Source organism: Oncorhynchus tshawytscha, unplaced genomic scaffold (assembly GCF_018296145.1).
Source record: "Oncorhynchus tshawytscha isolate Ot180627B unplaced genomic scaffold, Otsh_v2.0 Un_contig_18411_pilon_pilon, whole genome shotgun sequence".
In the NCBI taxonomy this organism is placed as follows: domain Eukaryota; kingdom Metazoa; phylum Chordata; class Actinopteri; order Salmoniformes; family Salmonidae; genus Oncorhynchus; species Oncorhynchus tshawytscha.
In genome coordinates, this window is record NW_024609454.1 from 95,950 (window position 1) to 115,123 (window position 19,174).

A 19,174-nucleotide genomic window follows, 5' to 3' on the forward strand; every position below is an offset into this window, starting at 1 on the left:
TGCTGTGAGATGTTACCCCACTCTTCCACCAAGGCACCTGCAAGTTCCAGGACATTTCTGGGGGGAATGGCCCTAGCCCTCACCCTCCGATCCAACAGGTCCCAGATGTGCTCAATGGGATTGAGATCTGGGCTCTTCACTGGCCATGGCAGAACACTGACATTCCTGTCTTGCAGGAAATCACGCACAGTGGACGAGCAGTATGGCTGGTGGCATTGTCATGCTGGAGGGTCATGTCAGGCTGAGCCTGCAGGAAGGGTACCACATGAGGGAGGAGGATGTCTTTCCTGTAACGCACAGCGTTGAGATTGCCTGCAATGACAACAAGCTCAGTCCGATGATGTTGTGACACACCGCCCCAGACCATGACGGACCCTCCACCTCCAAATCGATCCCGCTCCAGAGTACAGGCCTTGGTGTAACGCTCATTCCTTCAATGATAAATGCGAATCCAACCATCACCCCTGGTGAGACAAAACCGCGACTCGTCAGTGAAGAGCCCTTTTTGCCAGTCCTGTCTGGTCCAGCGACGGTGGGTTTGTGCCCATAGTCGACACTGTTGCCGGTGATGTCTGGTGAGGACCTGCCTTACAACAGGACTACAAGACCTGTCCAGCCTCTCTCAGCCTATTGCGGACAGTCTGAGCACTGATGGAGGGATTGTGCGTTCCTGGTGTAACTCGGGCAGTTGTTGTTGCCATCCTGTACCTGTCCTGCAGGTGTGATGTTCGGATGTACCGATCCTGTGCAGGTGTTGTTACACGTGGTCTGCCACTGCGAGGACGGTCAGCTGTCCGTCCTGTCTCAGGCGTCTCACAGTACGGACATTGCAATTTATTGCCCTGGCCACATCTGCAGTCCTCATGCCTCCTTGCAGCATGCCTAAGGCACGTTCACGCAGATGAGCAGGGACCCTGGGCATCTTTCTTTTGGTGTTTTTCAGAGTCAGTAGAAAGGCTTCTGTAGTGTCCTAAGTTTTCTTAACTGTGACCTTAATTTCCTACCGTCCATAAGCTGTTAGTGTCTTAACGACCGTTCCACAGGTGCATGTTTATTGAACAAGCATGGGAAACAGTGTTAAACACTTAAAAATTAAGATCTGTGAAGTTATTTAGATTTTTATGAATTATCTTTGAAAGACAGGGTCCTGAAAAAGGGAAGATTATTTTTTTGCTGGGTTTATATGTGATGCATTGTGGGTAAATGGTGACTGACTAATTTACAAATAATAATGAGTAGGCCTAGTTACATACACTGCTCAAAAAGGGAACACTTAAACAACACAATGTAACTCCAAGTCAATCACACTTCTGTGAAATCAAACTGTCCACTTAGGAAGTAACACTGATTGACAATACATTTCACATGCTGTTGTGCAAATGGAATAGACAACAGGTGGAAATTATAGGCATTTAGCAAGACACCCCCAATAAAGGAGTGGTTCTGCAGGTTGTGACCACAGACCACTTCTCAGTTCCTATGCTTCCTGGCTGATGTTTTGGTCACTTTTGAATGCTGGCGGTGCTTTCACTCTAGTGGTAGCATGAGACGGAGTCTACAACCCACACAAGTAGCTCAGGTAGTGCAGCTCATCCAGGATGGCACATCAATGCGAGCTGTGGCAAGAAGGTTTGCTGTGTCTGTCAGCTACCAGGAGACAGGCCAGTACATCAGGAGACGTGAAGAAGGCCGTAGGAGGGCAACAACCCAGTAGCAGGACCGCTACGTCCGCCTTTGTGCAAGGAGGAGCAGGAGGAGCACTGCCAGAGCCCTGCAAAATGACCTCCAGCAGGCTACAAATGTGCATGTGTCTGCTCAAACGGTCAGAAACAGACTCCATGAGGGTGGTATGAGGGCCCGGCGTCCACAGGTGGGGGTTGTGCTTACAGCCCAATAACGTGCAGGACGTTTGGCATTTGCCAGAGAACACCAAGATTGGCAAATTCGCCACTGGCGCCCTGTGCTCTTCACAGATGAAAGCAGGTTCACACTGAGCACATGTGACAGACGTGACAGAGTCTGGAGACGCCGTGGAGAACGTTCTGCTGCCTGCAACATCCTCCAGCATGACCGGTTTGGCGGTGGGTCAGTCATGGTGTGGTGTGGCATTTCTTTGGGGGGCCGCACAGCCCTCCATGTGCTCGCCAGAGGTAGCCTGACTGCCATTAGGTACCGAGATGAGATCCTCAGACCCCTTGTGAGACCATATGCTGGTGTGGTTGGCCCTGGGTTCCTCCTAATGCAAGACAATGCTAGACCTCGTGTGGCTGGAGTGTGTCAGCAGTTCCTGCAAGAGGAAGGCATTGATGCTATGGACTGGCCCGCCCGTTCCCCAGACCTGAATCCAATTGAGCACATCTGGGACATCATGTCTCGCTCCATCCACCAACGCCACGTTACACCACAGACTGTCCAGGAGTTGGCGGATGCTTTAGTCCAGGTCTGGGAGGAGATCCTTCAGGAGACCATCCGCCACCTCATCAGGAGCATGCCCAGGCGTTGTAGGGAGGTCATACAGGCACATGGAGGCCACACACACTCTTGAGCCTCATTTTGACTTGTTTTAAGGGCATTACATCAAAGTTGGATCAGCCTATAGTGTGGTTTTCCACTTTAATTTTGAGTGTGACTCCAAATCCAGACCTCCATGGGTTGATAAATTTGATTTCCATTGATAATTTTTGTGTGATTTTGTTGTCAGCACATTCAACTATGTAAAGAAAAAAGTATTTAATGAGAATATTTCATTAATTCAGATCTAGGATGTGTTATTTTAGTTTTCCCTTTATTTTTTTGAGCAGTGTATGTTGATTTGTAGATGAGTCAGCCTTGGCTGTGTCTTTGCTTCAGTAGGCTGGCCAACCATGATAATAACAACATTGTCAGACAACAACAGAAGGTTAGTGGTTTTATAACTTACACATAAAAACTGTTACAAAGTATACTGTGTATAATGTTAAATGTAACCCTGCCTTACATAAAGCTTACAGAATTAATAGCAGAAGAGCATCATTAATCAGATGACATAAAATGTACTTTCTACATTGAAACCTTTCTGTATTTATTTTAGTCCACTGCTTAACATTGTGTGTGTATGTGTGTGTGTAGAGTGTAATTCATATTTAAAGTCATTGTAACCATTCTTTACATAACGCTCAGCCCTGCTATAGTAGTCCACTAAACTACAGAGTATGTTGTCCATTGAAGTTGTTGTCTCTGGCTGTTTTGATATTATATTCAGAATGAATTACAACAAGGTTTGTGATAGTTTGAGTCACCTCAGGTCAAGATGGTTTTCAATTCACATGACCAGACAATTAAAAGCACAGGTCTATAGTCATAACACAGATGAAAAGGGAAGCTATGTATAATAAGAATATTTTGTCATAGCCTACGAATAGGACCCAGAGTTTTACCTGACCAGGTCATGATTAGGAAAAACTCCATGCCCCAGAAAAGACACAGACAAATTTTGCCACACCACTTTTGAACCAGTGGTGCCACCTCTGAGGGGGCGGCCATTGATTGCATCCATGTAGATTCATCGTGATTTAAAACATTGGTTAAGGATGAAGTATTACTTGCCACATGTCTGTAAAGTGTCAGTTTATAACCACACCTTAGGGATGAATGTCGAACTGGAGTGAAATCTACTTAAACTCACTCACATTTCTATAAACAGTCAAACAGTGTATGATTTGTACAAAGGGAACTATGTGATGAACTACTATATCATGGAGACTTTACTCCTCATAGTGGTGAGAAGATGCACACAGCTGAACACCCTTCTTTATTTTTCCAGGTTCGTGTTTTCGATTTGAGCGATCTGTTAAATAACAACAACAGAATCAATGCGTGGCAGAGGGGCCTATAAAAGCTGAAGAACACACATCCAGGTACTGTTGCCTGATGAAGACCTAAGGGTGGAAACCTTGTTATAATAACATCACTTAGGAACATGAGCAGCAATGTGGCGTTTTCCTTTTTATATTTCAGAGTGGCCTATAAGACATTAGGGGAACAGATGTTGCTCTTTATTAAAATCCAAGAGGGTTTGACAAACCATTCCCTTGGAAACAGAGTAGGTCAATATTGAGTAAAATGGGGAAGGTTTATGGTGCAACACCAGGCCCAAGAGTACGTAATAGAAGCCAAGGCACAGGGAAGTTTCTCCCTCTCAGTGAGCCCTGGCCATCACAAAGGATCACATGACCTGGAAATCATAACCCACACAGCCAACAATACGAAAACCTCGGTCCCCACCCCCTCATCTGCATCTTTTCTGGGGAACACAAGGCTTCCTGGGATGAAGAAACCCAAGGCGGGCTGGAGGAGTGTGTCTCACTGTTTCTGTGTCACAGCCTGGACAGAGCGGAGAAGCCTAAAACAGCACTACACGCTGAGTTTGCTCCAATGGGACTACAGAGAGACAAACGGTCCGAGTCACATCCAACTCTCCCTCACTAAGACTCAGGGCCAGGCAGCAAGAGGTCCAACAAACACACACATGGACACAAACCAAAACACACACAGAAATAGGTCAAACCAGACTGGGCAGTGCTGCAAGTGAAGCTCCGCAGTCTTGAAGTTGTCTGTAACCACTGATCAAAGCTCAGTATAGTCATTTTGACCCCAAATGGCTGTGGTAAAAATTGTGGTAGGCTGAGCTGATCCTAGGTCTGCTGTAGGGGCAAGGCAACCTTTAGTTCTATGGTGATCGTTCTCCCCACTGAGGTAGGGTCATGACTCTGTGTAAGGGCCTGGACAGATGCTAAGTTCCTCTTCTATTCCTGATGCCTATTTCTTTACCTTTACTAGAGGGATGAGCTTAATATGTTACCTTTACTAGAGGAGCTTAAGATGCATATCCAAAGCAGTCGAAACGATGCAGGTCAGTCTGCTTTGGATGGAACTTCAACTGCTTTGGATGGAACTTTATTCTCACAGTATTATACACTACAAATTATTATTATTATTTTTTTTTTACATTTTTGAGTATTAATGTCATGATTACTCAAGTAACAACTCATTCAGGATGATACAGTGAGAAAAGGTGTAACTACAGAAATAGCATGAAAGCCCTTCATACTGCAAGTGCCAGTAAAACCCAGTTCTGTTTTATCTCCCCTCTTCTCCACTCGCTTGTCCTGTCCTCTTAATTCTGTTCTGTCCTTTCTCACCTTACCCTCTCCTCCTCTCTCCATCTGATGAGCAGTCTTGATAAATTGCTGAGTCACTAAACCTGCTGCTTCTGAGGCAGAATACAGCATCTTCTCTATGTGTGTGTGTGTGCGTGTGTGTGTGTGTCCAATGTACCTTGCCCGATTACGAATGTTTGTCTCTATAACATGAGGCCTAATTCACTTCTCATAAATGTAAATGTGTAACTACTCATTCATAAACAGTTTCAAGGGCTTTTCCTAGACTACAATAGGTAATTGCGGCCCACTTATGGACGCTGTATAATAGCCTGACTGTATTTGTATATACTCTTGTCTGATTACTGATGCTTTAGTTTAGAGCAGTGGTCACCAACGGATTCAAAATCACGTTGAGTCAAAATGCAATCCGAGATCTACCGCTCAGATTTTTTTTACCTAAACCTATGCAATGTTAAGCAATTAAAAACAGTTCTGTAACAATGAGGTTTGTGAGGTGGCCTATAGACCCAATACATCATCACTGCATGTTGACTATGCAAAATTGTCCTACGCAAGAGGGATCATCAGTTATAAGCAAACAATGTGAAAGAAATGACAGGAAGAAGTAGCCTTCACTATTCAGTGGGGTTTTATGTGGCTGTATGACAGACCCACTTGTATTATGATTCAGTGTAGGATAGTGACTCTGGATAATGTATGCATCCCTCAGTTATCTTCAGTGTTGTAGTAGCCTACTCAAGTCCAGCCTAGGAGTGTCTCGGTCTTGTCTTGGTGTTAGGATACATTTTTACTCGTCATTTCTTGCCGACACCAACCAATACCAGGGGAGTGAAAAACTCATAATTATCAGATCCCATAAAACCGCTTTGCCAGTGCAAATAGTCACACTCCTTTCATGACACATTAATATCTTAGCATTACTTTTGTTAAATCATTAGTATACATTTTAAATAGCTTTTACAGATTGGATGTTTTACAAGAAAAGGTACTTTTATTCATGGTTGTTTCTATTGTTTTTAACAACATGTAGTTTTTAACAAAATGTAAATGTAATATTCAAATGCTGTTTTTATGTGTATAAATGTTGTACAACTATAAATGATCTGTTTTTAAAGGAAATGTAATAATAAAACTTTTCCAAAAGGAAAAAAATTATAATAATATCTTATGGACTATTTTCTGGTCTTCCTACTTTACATTACTGTCATTTACTTTCATTGAAAAATATCCTAAAACTTTGTATTGCTCCTCATCATTTCCTTGATATGCTGGTAGGGAAAAGTGGGGATCATTGTTTGAAAGTTGCTCGCTCACTATTAGTCAGGTGTGACTGGGGGAAGTTGGAACATATTTTATACTTTTATCTGTTTTAGACCTGTTTGAGTTAGTGATCATTTGTAGAGTGGCTCTCTATTTGCCCTCAGCATGCATTTGTCACCATTCTGAGTGTCTAAAGAATTCATATGTTCTCCTGAAATACTGTATGAACACAGTGGGCATTTTGAACTCTTATTATGGTGACAACTAGGGGTGTGCCGACATAATCGGATTTACTCTTGATTACCCTTGTTTTTCTCAGACCATTTTCAAATTATGTTAAAACATTTTAGGTACATGATCACATGGGTAATAGAACATTTTAGGTCCATGATCACACGGGTAATATAACATTTTAGGTCCATGATCACATGGGTAATAGAAAATTTTAGGTACATGATCACATGGGTAATAGAACATTTTAGGTACATGATCACACGGGTAATAGAACATTTTAGGTCCATGATCACATGGGTAATAGAAAATTTTAGGTACATGATCACATGGGTAATAGAACATTTTAGGTACATGATCACACGGGTAATAGAACATTTTAGGTCCATGATCACACGGGTAATAGAACATTTTAGGTCCATGATCACACGGGTAATAGAACATTTTAGGTCCATGATCACACGGGTAATAGAACATTTTAGGTCCATGATCACACGGGTAATAGAACATTTTAGGTCCATGATCACACGGGTAATAGAACATTTTAGGTACATGATCACACGGGTAATAGAACATTTGTTGTATTACTTGCGGGGCACTGCTGAGTGAGCATAATATACAGCCTTTATTTACTGGGACTGATGGTCTGCATCTGATGGTCACTGAGAGGAGGGAGGGAGCAGCCGTGAAGCTGCCTCTCACCTAACTTACCGTCCCTCCTCTCTCCCTCCCTTCACTGAAAAAAGAGGACAGTCTTCCAGCTGATGGCGAAACTTAAGTTGCACTGCATTATTTCTGCACCAATTCATGTTGTTACTCCTATGACCAGAGAAAGTGAAATATCCCTTCATATTAAAAAAGACACAAGCCTCTAATAATAACAGAATAATAATATGTCAATCATTATTATTATGTTGGTAACCCATTGTATAAAAGTGATTCAAAGCCTTCGAAGACAGTGTTTTGAGGATATATTGGCACAGTAACAACACCCGTTCCAATATATCCTCCAAACACTGGCTTCTCGAGCATTATCACTTAATTGAGAGGCTTTGAAGCCACACTGGCACTCCCCAGTAGGAGCAGTCCTCCATAGGAATTAATGGAATTCTACAGTATTTACATTAAATGTTTTGAGAACAAAATTACATGGAATTAAGTAGGGGTCAGTAACATGTGTCATCTCTTTTACAAGTGACAAGTACCAAGATGACTGCTAGGTGGTTTAAATACACCACCCCCTGCCAGTCATCCAGGGTTTATACACATCACTGGTCTAGACAGGAGCTAATGGTGTGTGAGAGCAGAACACAGGTGGGATGTTTCTGATGACATGATTGGATTTACCTTGACAGGAAGACAGTTCTCCCAGTGGCTCTGTTTATCTTTGGAGAAAAAACAATATACTAAAGATATTTGCATGCAAAGTGATAAGAGGCTGAAAGCTGTTTTTGCAGGCTACTGTAGCCAAGCAGGCAAACAGTCTGACAAAAAAGGATGGATGGTTGACTAACTGGGGGCTACGTCCTCTCATGGCAACATCAAACGCGCACCTATATACTTAGAGGAGAAAAACATATCTGTCGCAGGCATTCTGTGTGTTAGTGCGTGATGAAATTGAGGCTACTGTGAATCAATCCACCATGGATGGGTAGGCTACTGTTAGCATGATGCTAAACTAATCACATAGTTACTCCTCTAACTGGGAAGCAGATATTACGAACGTGGCTCTCCTTCCACAATATAAGATTGTTAGCCTCGTGGGTATCCCTTGTTGACAACGTTGCACCACGTGCATGTTCTACACTACACATATACTTCGGTAGGGATGCTTTGGTGATGAAAAACACTGGCTTGGGTGGCCTTGCAGCTAGAGGCTGCGTTTAAAATCCGCTGTCAATGTCCTCCATCTCACTCCCTCTCTCCGCCGTTCGCTGCCCGGACTCACCTCCTCTGCGTGTTTCCTCAGCGCTTTCTCCCGTTCATACTGCGTGATGAGCTGTTCGTTGTCCTCCTTTAACAGTTCTAGCTCCACTTCATGCTCCTGGTTTTCCGCGAACACCGAATCCAGGTTCTCCAGCACAGCCACGACGAGCGGCATCAGTTCTTTCACCACATCTTCATCGTATTTTCCTATCAGTTTCTCGAACTCGCGGTAAATGGAGTTGGCCAGGCCCGATACCCGCTCCGACATCATAGCCGATGTCCCCGGGTCGTCCTGGTACACTACTCCGTCCTCCAACTCCATTTTCTTCCCTTGCTTGAACAAATAGGTCCTGTAAATAGGATTTACACTTACCCCGCCACTATGAATTCCGTTATTTTCTTTAAGAAAATCGAATGTGTATTCCCTTTAAAAGCTTCAATTGAAATGGCAATATCCGTGTAATTGTCCCTCACTGGAAGCTTTCGATAGACGTGGATAATTTTTTTCCCTCCGGTTCCGTCCTCTCACAACAGAGGTGCGTTCAGTTCACTTGAACGTTTGCTACGTTGCAGAACTGTTTGTACTGAACGACATGTTAAAAAACGTTTTCGTACGTTCTTGGACAGACTAAGGTACGTTTGCTCCCGTTTGGTAGGTGTGGTGAGGTGTGACATGAAGCAACGAGTGACGTTTTTAAAGGGCAGTGGCCATGCTGACAGCATTCCCGCAACCGTTATCGTTATTATTATACATCAGTTTTCCCCAACCCACAACCTCCACGTTATTCAACTGGTCGTTCAGTACCATTTCCGTTCAATTGAACGTTCCAGAACGTAAAAACTTACTGAATGCAGCCCAGCTGAGTATCACGTGGTGACGTCATATTTTAAGGTGGACAATGTAGTTTTACCGAATATTTGTAGGTCTACAATGTTAAGCCAAGGGCTAGTCATATGATATAGTCAAACACATAATAGTAATACTAAAGTATACTGTTAATAAAGGCATCTTTATTTAAATTCCATTGTCCTCAAAACACTTTAAGATCCTGCTCTAATAACGATTACATTTTAGTTATTTAGCAGAAGCTCTTATCCAGAGCGATTTACAGTTAGTGCATTGATCTTAAGATAGCTATCAATCATGGTAAGTAAAGTTTTCCTCAATAAAGTAGCGAAATAATAAATAAATAAAATATACAAATAATATATGCAATAAATTACATATTTCTTCAATAAATTATACATTGTATTTGTAACCCACTATCTCACAAACCCAAAGACCTAAACAACAGACAAAAACAAACCAACAGAAAAAACAAGTGGCAAAATTGTCCTACTCAAGAGGGATCATCAGTTATAAGCAAACAATGTGAAAGAAATGACAGGAAGAAGTAGCCTTCACTATTCTGTGGGGTTTTATGTGGCTGTATGACAGACCCACTTGTATTATGATTCAGTGTAGGCTAGTGACTCTGGATAATGTATGCATCCCTCAGTTATCTTCAGTGTTGTAGTAGCCTACTCAAGTCTGGCCTAGGAGTGTCTCGGTCTTGTCTTGGTGTCAGATACATTTTTACTAGTCATTTCTTGCCGACAACCAACCAATACCAGGGGAGTGAAAAACTCATAATTATCAGATCCCATAAAACCGCTTTGCCAGCGCAAATAGCCACACTCCTTTCATGACACATTAATATCTTATGGACTATTTTCTGGTCTTCCTACTTTACTCTTAACATTACTGTCCTTTACTTTCATTGAAAAATATCCTAAAACTTTGTAGTGCTCCTCATCATTTCCTTGATTTGCTGATAGGGAAAAGTGGGGATCATTGTTTGAAAGTTGCTCGCTCACTATTAGTCAGGGGAGAATGTATTTTATACTTTTATCTGTTATAGACCTGTTTGAGTTAGTGATCATTTGTAGAGTGGCTCTCTATTTGCCCTCAGCATGCATTTGTCACCATTCTGAATGTCTAAAGAATTCATATGTTCTTGTGAAATACTGTATGAACACAGTGGCCATTTTGAACTCTTATTATGGTGACAACGTGGGGTGTGCCGACATAATCGGATTTACTCTTGATTGCTCTTGATCAGAAACCCTGGAGTGCGCTTTAAATGCCGGTAAAGCCTATACCTCAAGTGTGAATTACTGCGCTATCACTCAAAGCGCTCCTCAGAGAGCATCATTATGTTCATTCACTCATTCACACACATTGTTCAAAGGTAAATGACCCCGACAGATCAAAATGCACATGATTTACTTACTTAATCCTATTCAATTATCAACGGAAAAGGTTAATAAATAGCCTAATGCATGGCTGGTTACTACTGCCTGCATTTAACCCAGACAGATTTAGATGAAGGTAGGCTAATTCACTTGCCCCATATACTGTTCCAATTAAGACAGAAGAACTAGCCCATAGTTGTTTTGAGAACACAGAGCTTCACACTTTGAGTGAAAGAGAGATGTGTGCTGGCAGCAAAAATGACAGATAATCAGATTACAGATAATTTAAAAAAAGACTTGTGTCATAGTCATATTCTGAAAATTCTCCATATCCATTACAATACTCGTTTTGTCCGAGTACTTGGTACAGCCCTAGTGGCAACCATGGTCTTTTGAATTGGACTCGCATTTTCCTAGATTCGGCCTTGTCTCTGTCTCTTCCACCCTCCAGTCTTGGTCTCGACTCTGACTGGATTTGCTCCGGTCTCGATCTTGAATCAGTCTCCCTTTAGGTGGTCTTGAACACAACACTTGATATCTTGTGGGGGCTTTCTGATGAAGTAATCTGCCAAATTGAGCCGAACCCTCAATAGCAGCACATTCATGTCTTCATCCAAGTTTATTTCCTCATGGTAGTTCTTCACAGGCTGGATGCAGTTTACTGGTACTCCCAGTTTAGTACTGCGCTGCTCCATCTGCAATGAAAGAATAACGTTGGAATTCAATTGAATGAGCTGTAGCTGTGTATGTAACTACCATGGAATATGTATTAGGAACACTGGCTAGCCACCCATTGATGGTTAACAAATCGAACAGTCTTTCATAATACAATCGGATGGTTTTTGTACTTCTCCTTTATGTACTTGCTCAGATAGATGTTTTTCAGGTCTTTCTTCACCAATGGACAGGCGTCATTCACTCTAATGAGAATAACCATTTGGGGAATCCCTGCCAGAGCAAACTGATTTAATCCAGCAGTCCTTTTTCTCTCCAGGCAATGTGATGACGCTCCTACTCAAAGACATAGTACACCTATAATACTATTAGTTTGTGTAGCCATCAAAATAATAGCAATGTACAGTAAGTTTCAGACCTGGGTTGAAATATATGTGTATTTGATCATTTTCTATTTCAATACATATTTTCTGTGTCTTTGAGTATTTTTAAATAGTGTGGCCCAAATCAACTACTTCTATTGGAAGTATTTGAACGTTTTTTTCAAATGATTGCGTAACACTTCATTTTCAGGTTCATTATTACAGTGTGATTGCTGTAATAAGGACTTATTACAGTTTAATTCATTACAAGTATTGTAATGAATTGTGATAATTCATAGTTACACTGTAATAACAACATGTAACTGGTGGTAATTGAAGTCTGTAATTACAGAGGTGTAACAACTGATGCTTGTTCCCATGTTTGTTTCAAAATGTAAAAGTTTTCGATAGCATCCCAACGCACCATTTTAGTCAGTGCTATCCAGGATTCCTTGGGACATCCTTACCTAACCCTGACCTTTACCCATACACTTACCCATACCTTATAATTTGAAAGTATTTTCAAATACTTATTTCCAAAGAGATTATTTCAAATACCAACCGGACCTGGTTCCAATGCATGGGAGTATAGAAGTATATTTGTATTTTTTTTCAAATACATGCCAATACTTTCCAAGTGTATTTCCAAATATATTCCAATATTCAACTACTTGTACTTTCAAATCAAATTATTCAAATCATTTATATAGCCCTTCGTACATCAGCTGATATCTCAAAGTGCTGTACAGAAACCCAGCCTAAAACCCCAAACAGCAAGCAATGCAGGTGTAGAAGCACGCAATAAAATATATCAAAATACTGACTTCCAAATGACTTTTGAGATATAGTAAATAGTATAAATAGTATTTGAACACAGGTCTGACACTAAAATTTGCACTCTCACCCATATCAGCGGCTCCTACTCCGATGTTCCTCATCTTCTGGATGACACCAATCAAGACAGCCATTTTATCAGCTGGTATGACACTGACCAGTCAGTGAACTCTGTCCTCCGAACTGTGGGTATTTATGTAGCCAGGATCCTCTTCTGATAATGGTGATATTGGATTAAACTAGCCAAGAGTGAAATGTAAAAAATTTGTTTTAATCAATACTGACTAACTGACTGTATCAGAGATTCCTTGTTGGTGATATAGTGTTTCGCATGGTTTACTTTACCTTGTGGCCATCTTTTATATGACTCTTTAGGGCCTTGATGATGTCAGCCTTACGCACACCTTTGACACTTTTCTCCAGACCCATGACATCATTGAACACCAATGGGAAATAGATTCCATGTTTTTCTTTTTTAGATTTTGTGGGTTTCGTACTGTAAAATAGGATGTGCATTTCTAATGAATATACAATTTGATGAGTATGCACTGATAATTAAAATAAAATGGTTGACATTCACATCCATTTGCTTTAATATGTTATGGTTTCACTCAATGGGTTTCATATAACACTTGCTTATAACTTACTTAACTAACTTACTTTTCTGGCAATGCTTTCACCTGCAGCAGTGAAGTTGGCCAAGGTGATACTCGTAATGTGACCCTGAAACACACAATTGATGGAGTTGATGAAGCTGGATTTTCCCACTCCAGCTGGTTCGTGGAGGAGGATTCTGATAGTCTTCACTTAAGATTTCCAGGCACATAGTCTTTCAGTTCCTTAAGCATTTCCACTTCCTGACTGTCAGAGGGCAGTAGAGGACAGATTTAGAGAGGTAGACTCAGCGATACAATATCATGTCACAGCAGGCTTACAGAAAACAAAAACAAAATTCTAATCTTCCAAGACTGCCACATAATTTGGGTGATTTGTAATCTGTTGTTTTGACTTGTTTGTCGCCACTTTGCATTATGCTGTCACATCATGGAGTGTACCTTTAAGTTAATAAAAAAGCAATGGACTTGGAATGATGCCATTTACTTTATTGCATAATTTTCACAGGAGGTGGTCCTTGTACACAGCATTTTCAACTGAAAATTATTTTAAAATATATTTTTCTCCCATTCATTTTCAAACGAACCCCAGGGTGTGATCCTCCATTCCTTGTCAAAAACTATTAAACAAACATGCACTACTGGTCATAAGTTTTAGAACACCTACTCATTCAAGGGTTTTTCTTTATTTTTAAGACATCAAAACTATGAAATAACACATATGGAATCATGTAGTAACCAAAAGTGTTAAACAAATCAAAATATATTTTATATTTGAGATTCTTCAAATAGCCACCCTTTGCCTTGATGATATCTTTGCACACTCTTGGCATTCTCTCAACCAGCTTAACCTGGAATTCCTTTCCAACAATCTTGAAGAAGTTCCCACATATGCTGAGCACTTGTTGGCTGCTTTTCCTTCCGACTCATCCCAAACCATCTTAATTTGGTTGAGGTCAGGGATTGTGGAGGCCAGGTCATCTGATGCAGCACTCCACCCCTCTCCTTCTTGGTAAAATTGCACTTACACAGCCTAGAGGTGTGTTGAAAAAACTAATTATAGTCCCACTAAGCCCAAACCAGATGGGATGGCGTATCGCTGCAGAATGCTGTGGTAGCCATGCTGGTTAAGTGTGCCTTGAATTCTAAATAAATCACAAGACAGTATCACCAGAAAAGCACCCCTTCACAATAACACCTCCTCCTCCATGCTTTACGGTGGGAAATACACATGCGGAGATCATCCATTCACCCACAAAGACACAGGGGTTGGAACCAAAAATCTCAAATTTGGACTCCAAAGGACAAAGATACACCGGTCTAATGTCCATTGCTCGTGTTTCTTGGCCCAAGCAAGTCTCTTCTTCTTATTGGTGTCCTTGAGTAGTGGTTTCTTTGCAGCAATTCGACCATGAAGGCCTGATTCACACAGTCTCTTCTGAACAGTTTGAGATTGAGATGTGTCTGTTACTTGAAACTCTGTGAAGCATTTATTTGGGCTGCAATTTCTGAGGCTGGAAACTCTAATGGACTTTCCATCTGCAGCAGAGGTACCCCCCCTCATCTCAACACAACTGATTGGCTCAAAAGCATTCAGGGAAGAAATTCCACAAATGAACTTAAGAATACACACCTGTTAATTGAGGTGCATTCCAGGTGACTACTTCATGAGGCTGGTTGAGAGAATGCCAAGAGTGTGCAAAGCTGTCATCAAGGCAAAGGGTGGCTATTTGAAGAATATCAAATATAAAATATATTTTGATTTGTTTAACACTTTGGGTTACTTCATGATTCCAAGTGTTGTTTCATAGTAAAAATAAAGAGAAACCCTTGAATGAGTAGGTGTTCTAAAACCTTTGACCGGTCGAGTATGTTGAAATAAATGCAATCAACATACTATGATTAAGTACTATGATCTTAGATCATTTAGCTCTTCCTTATGTGTCATTAAACAATTTCTGTTTATTTGTTAGTTTCTTATTTTTATACTGCTCCAAATAAGTATTGTGTGTGTGCTAATAAAAGGGGGCATAAAATCCTGTGCCGAGCTGCTATGATGCACACGACACATAAGACTGAGTTTAACGGAAACAGTAGAGACACCAGAGTGATTAGGTATCTATCAAAAACAAGTCCATCACATACTGTAGGTACAAACACACTACAACTTGTAATGAATAGTCAGGGAGAAAAAGGTATAGATTCATACACAGAGCGTGGCAGGTGTTTATTCCGGGAATTGTGGTCACAGGTAGGCAATGGTCATACACAAGTAGGCAGGTGAATCAAAACTAGGACTGACCGCTAGAACTGGTTCTCACAAACGAGCCAGGAAAAGGCTTAGTAGAGTCAAATGCACAATGCCTCACAAAGGCACAAACAGAATGAACTGAACTAAATAAGGAGCTGATGAGACCAGGTGAGTAACTAACACAGGTGAAATCAATGAACAAAAATGAAAGACAGGGCTACGTTCGGGAACACAAAGAAACAGGGATACGTTCAAGAACACAACAAAACAGAATACAAGGTTGACTAAGAAAAGAAGTACAGAACCTTACACAACTAACCTATATAAGGCAAAGGTGGTGCAGGTGATATAAACAGCAACATCTCTTCAAAGACAAAGTCCAATGTAATTACTGTACATAACACAGACTACCCACCCACACACTGACAAGTCTCTTACTTGTACTTTCACTTATGATATTGGTGCATTTTATTTAGCTGAGATTTTTTACCCAGGTCTACTCAGACTATGTGAGTGTAGTGTACAAAATGCTTCAAATGATGCAAAACATATTATAAATCACACTTTTAGATTTTTACTATAAGTGCTCTATCTTTAAAACTACTGCTGATGCACAATTTGTTGGCTGCATATCATCAGTAGACTAATAAAAACAACACTAAAATGACCCTTAAAATATGTGGTTAAACACCCAACTGTATAAAAATAAGTAACTAAATTATATTATGTATGCCTAATGTCTGAATGTAACATATTTTAAAAAATTAAAGGAAAGAAATTGTCTGTAGCCTACCTCAAGTCTCCCACTGATAAAATGCCCCAAGAATTAAATGTTTTTAACCTTCATTTAACTAGGCAAGGATAAGAACAAATGATTTTTACAATGACAGCCTACCCCGGACAACACTGGGCCAATTGGGCACCGCCCTATGGGACTCCCAATGACAGCCTGGGCCAATTGGGCACCGCCTATGGGACTCCCAATGACAGCCTACCCCGGACAACACTGGGCCAATTGGGCACCGCCCTATGGGACTCCCAATGACAGCCTACCCCGGACAACACTGGGCCAATTGAGCACCGCCCTATGGGACTCCCAATGACAGCCTACCCCGGAAAACACGGCCAATTGGGCACCGCCCTATGGGACTCCCAATGACAGCCTACCCCGGACAACACTGGGCCAATTGGGCACCGCCCTATGGGACTCCCAATGACAGCCTACCCCGGACAACACTGGGCCAATTGGGCACCGCCCCTATGGGACTCCCAATCACAGCCTACCCCGGACAAGACTGGGACAATATGGGCACCGCCTATGGGACTCCCAATGACAGCCTATCCCGGACAAATTGGGCACCGCCCTATGGGACTCCCAATCACAGCCTACCCCGGACAACACTGGGCCAATTGGGCACCGCCCTCATGGGACTCCCAATCACAGCTGGATGTGATGCAGCCTGAATATGAACTAGGTGCTGCAGTGATACCTCTTGCATTCAAAGAGATGCAGTGTCTTAGACCACTGCACCACTCTGGATGAGGTCCTAAATAAGTGTGTGTCACGTTAAGACTGACATTCCTTTTTATACCTCTCTGACCAATGATGTACACTGACAAAAATATAAAAGCAACATGCAACAAGTTCAAATATTTTACTGAGTTACAGTTCATATAATGAAATTAATCAACATATACAAATTAATTAGGCCCTAATCTATGGATTTCACATGACTGGGAATACAGATATTCAAGTTGGTCACACATACCTTAAAAAAAGGTAGGAGTTTGGATCAGAAAACCAGTCAGTATCTGGTGTGACCACTATTTGCCTTACGCAGCGCGACACATCTCCTTCGCATAGAGTTGACCAGGCTGTTTATTGTGGCCTGTGGAATGTTGTTCCACTCTTCTTCAATGGCTGTGCAAACTTGCTGGATATTGGCGGGAACTGAAACATGCTGTCATGCACGTTGATCCAGAGCATCCCAAACATGCTCAATGGGTGACATGTCTGGTGATTATACAGGCCATGGAAGAACTGGGACATTTTCCGGATTGTGGACAGATCCTTGCGACATGGGGCCTGAAACATGAGGCGATGACGGTGGATGAACGTCATGACAATGGGCCTCAGGATCTCATCACGGTATCTCTGTGCATTCAAATTGCCATCGATAAAATGCAATTGTGTTCGTTGTCCGTAGCTTATGCCTGCCCATACCATAACCCCATTGCCACCATGGGGCACTCTGTTCACAACGTTGACATCAGCAAACCGCTTCTCCCAAACGATTAAGCCATGCTCGTGGATTAGCGGGTTTCCTATGTACCACAGGAGAACCAAGAAATGAAGAGCGACACCACGGCTATGTTTTAGGCTTTTATGTTGATCTGCAATAGTATTGTGAAAAGACAGGACAGGAACACATCAGTCTCCAGCGCACCATCTGACAAGTTGTTCTTTCTCTCTCAGTGTTTTCTCGGACTCACACAATCACACTCATACATAAAGCCATAATGTATACTATAAAATAATAACCAGTCCTTAATACAGAGAATGTATAATCTTAATTCCTAGACAATATAACCATACCTGCAATAGTATTATGAAAAGACAGGACAGGAACACATCAGTCTCCAGTGCACCATCTGACAAGTTGTTCTACCACAGGAGCATGAAGAAAGGTAAAACACATATCCTGTTCTGTCACGAGTCCGACCGAGGGTGGTTCGGCCCGCCCCTTCCCGGGCGGGTGGCGCTCGGTGGTCATCGTCACCGGCCTATTAGCTGCCACTGATTGTCTTTCCTCCCTCCTTGTATGTTTATTGGTAGCATCTGTTTATGAATGATTAGTTTGTCTTTATTGAGACAGCCGCCCGCCTGGTTGTTGTGGGGATTATTCAGTGTAACCTGTTGTAGAGGTACGTGTTAGTGCCTGGAGTGCATTTTTCCATTGTACATTTTCATTCCCTGATTATGGGGAACATTATTGTGAGCACCCTGTGGTGCGTTGGTGCTATTAAAGAAGCACAGCATTGCACTCTCTGTCTCCTGCGTTTGACTCCACACCCACGACACAACTTCTACAGAGCATTACACTGTCTCACCGCCATGCCCAATACATTACTAGGTGCTTTCAGTGTTGACAGTTGCAAAATACAACAACTCATGTAAAAAACACGGCAACATAAACAAGTTACAACGTGAAATCGCCTCTATTTCATTCGCCACCGTAGAGGATCAAACTACATCTCCCATAATGCAACGCCAGTTGGCAGCTCAGCTAAGGCCCGTCTGCATCACAGAAAGGCATGCTAGCTAGCAACAGCAGCACTTTTAGCACTCTGTAAACTATATTAATAACAAAACACTGACTTTACATGTTTCAATAGTCTCACACTCCCTTATAACAATATCTACAGCATTAACCTTGGGATGTTTTATTTATTTCACGTTATGGACTTCTACAAAGGAGTCATCTGCAACACATACCTTTCTCTCTCAGTGTTTTCTATCTGGCTTATTCACCAGCAGGATCGTCTGAGACCAGCCACCCGTATGACCAGTTTTTGATGAAACTGTGGGTTTGCGGAACAACCAAGGAATTTATGCACAAACTG

At 41.8% G+C, this 19,174-nt stretch overlaps 1 protein-coding gene and 2 long non-coding RNA genes across 3 annotated transcripts in view; all 3 read right to left on the reverse strand.

Annotated features, from left to right (window-relative positions):
• Positions 1-9,113, reverse strand: part of LOC112242146 (C-Jun-amino-terminal kinase-interacting protein 4) — a 50,137-nt gene extending 41,024 nt beyond the window's left edge. The window contains 1 exon segment of the mRNA XM_042315371.1: positions 8,602-9,113. Within this exon segment, the coding sequence (XP_042171305.1) occupies positions 8,602-8,901 (300 nt within the window). The 5' untranslated portion in view covers positions 8,902-9,113.
• A 457-nt stretch (positions 9,114-9,570) lies between these two features.
• LOC121844897 lies at positions 9,571-12,311 on the reverse strand. Its single transcript, XR_006082208.1, has 2 exons — positions 11,678-12,311; positions 9,571-11,509 (listed from the first exon to the last, which is right to left on the reverse strand). It is a non-coding gene; the product is annotated as an uncharacterized LOC121844897 (long non-coding RNA).
• A 725-nt stretch (positions 12,312-13,036) lies between these two features.
• LOC121844896 lies at positions 13,037-16,422 on the reverse strand. Its single transcript, XR_006082207.1, has 3 exons — positions 16,344-16,422; positions 13,346-13,546; positions 13,037-13,181 (listed from the first exon to the last, which is right to left on the reverse strand). It is a non-coding gene; the product is annotated as an uncharacterized LOC121844896 (long non-coding RNA).
• Between the last annotated feature and the right edge of the window lie 2,752 nt (positions 16,423-19,174).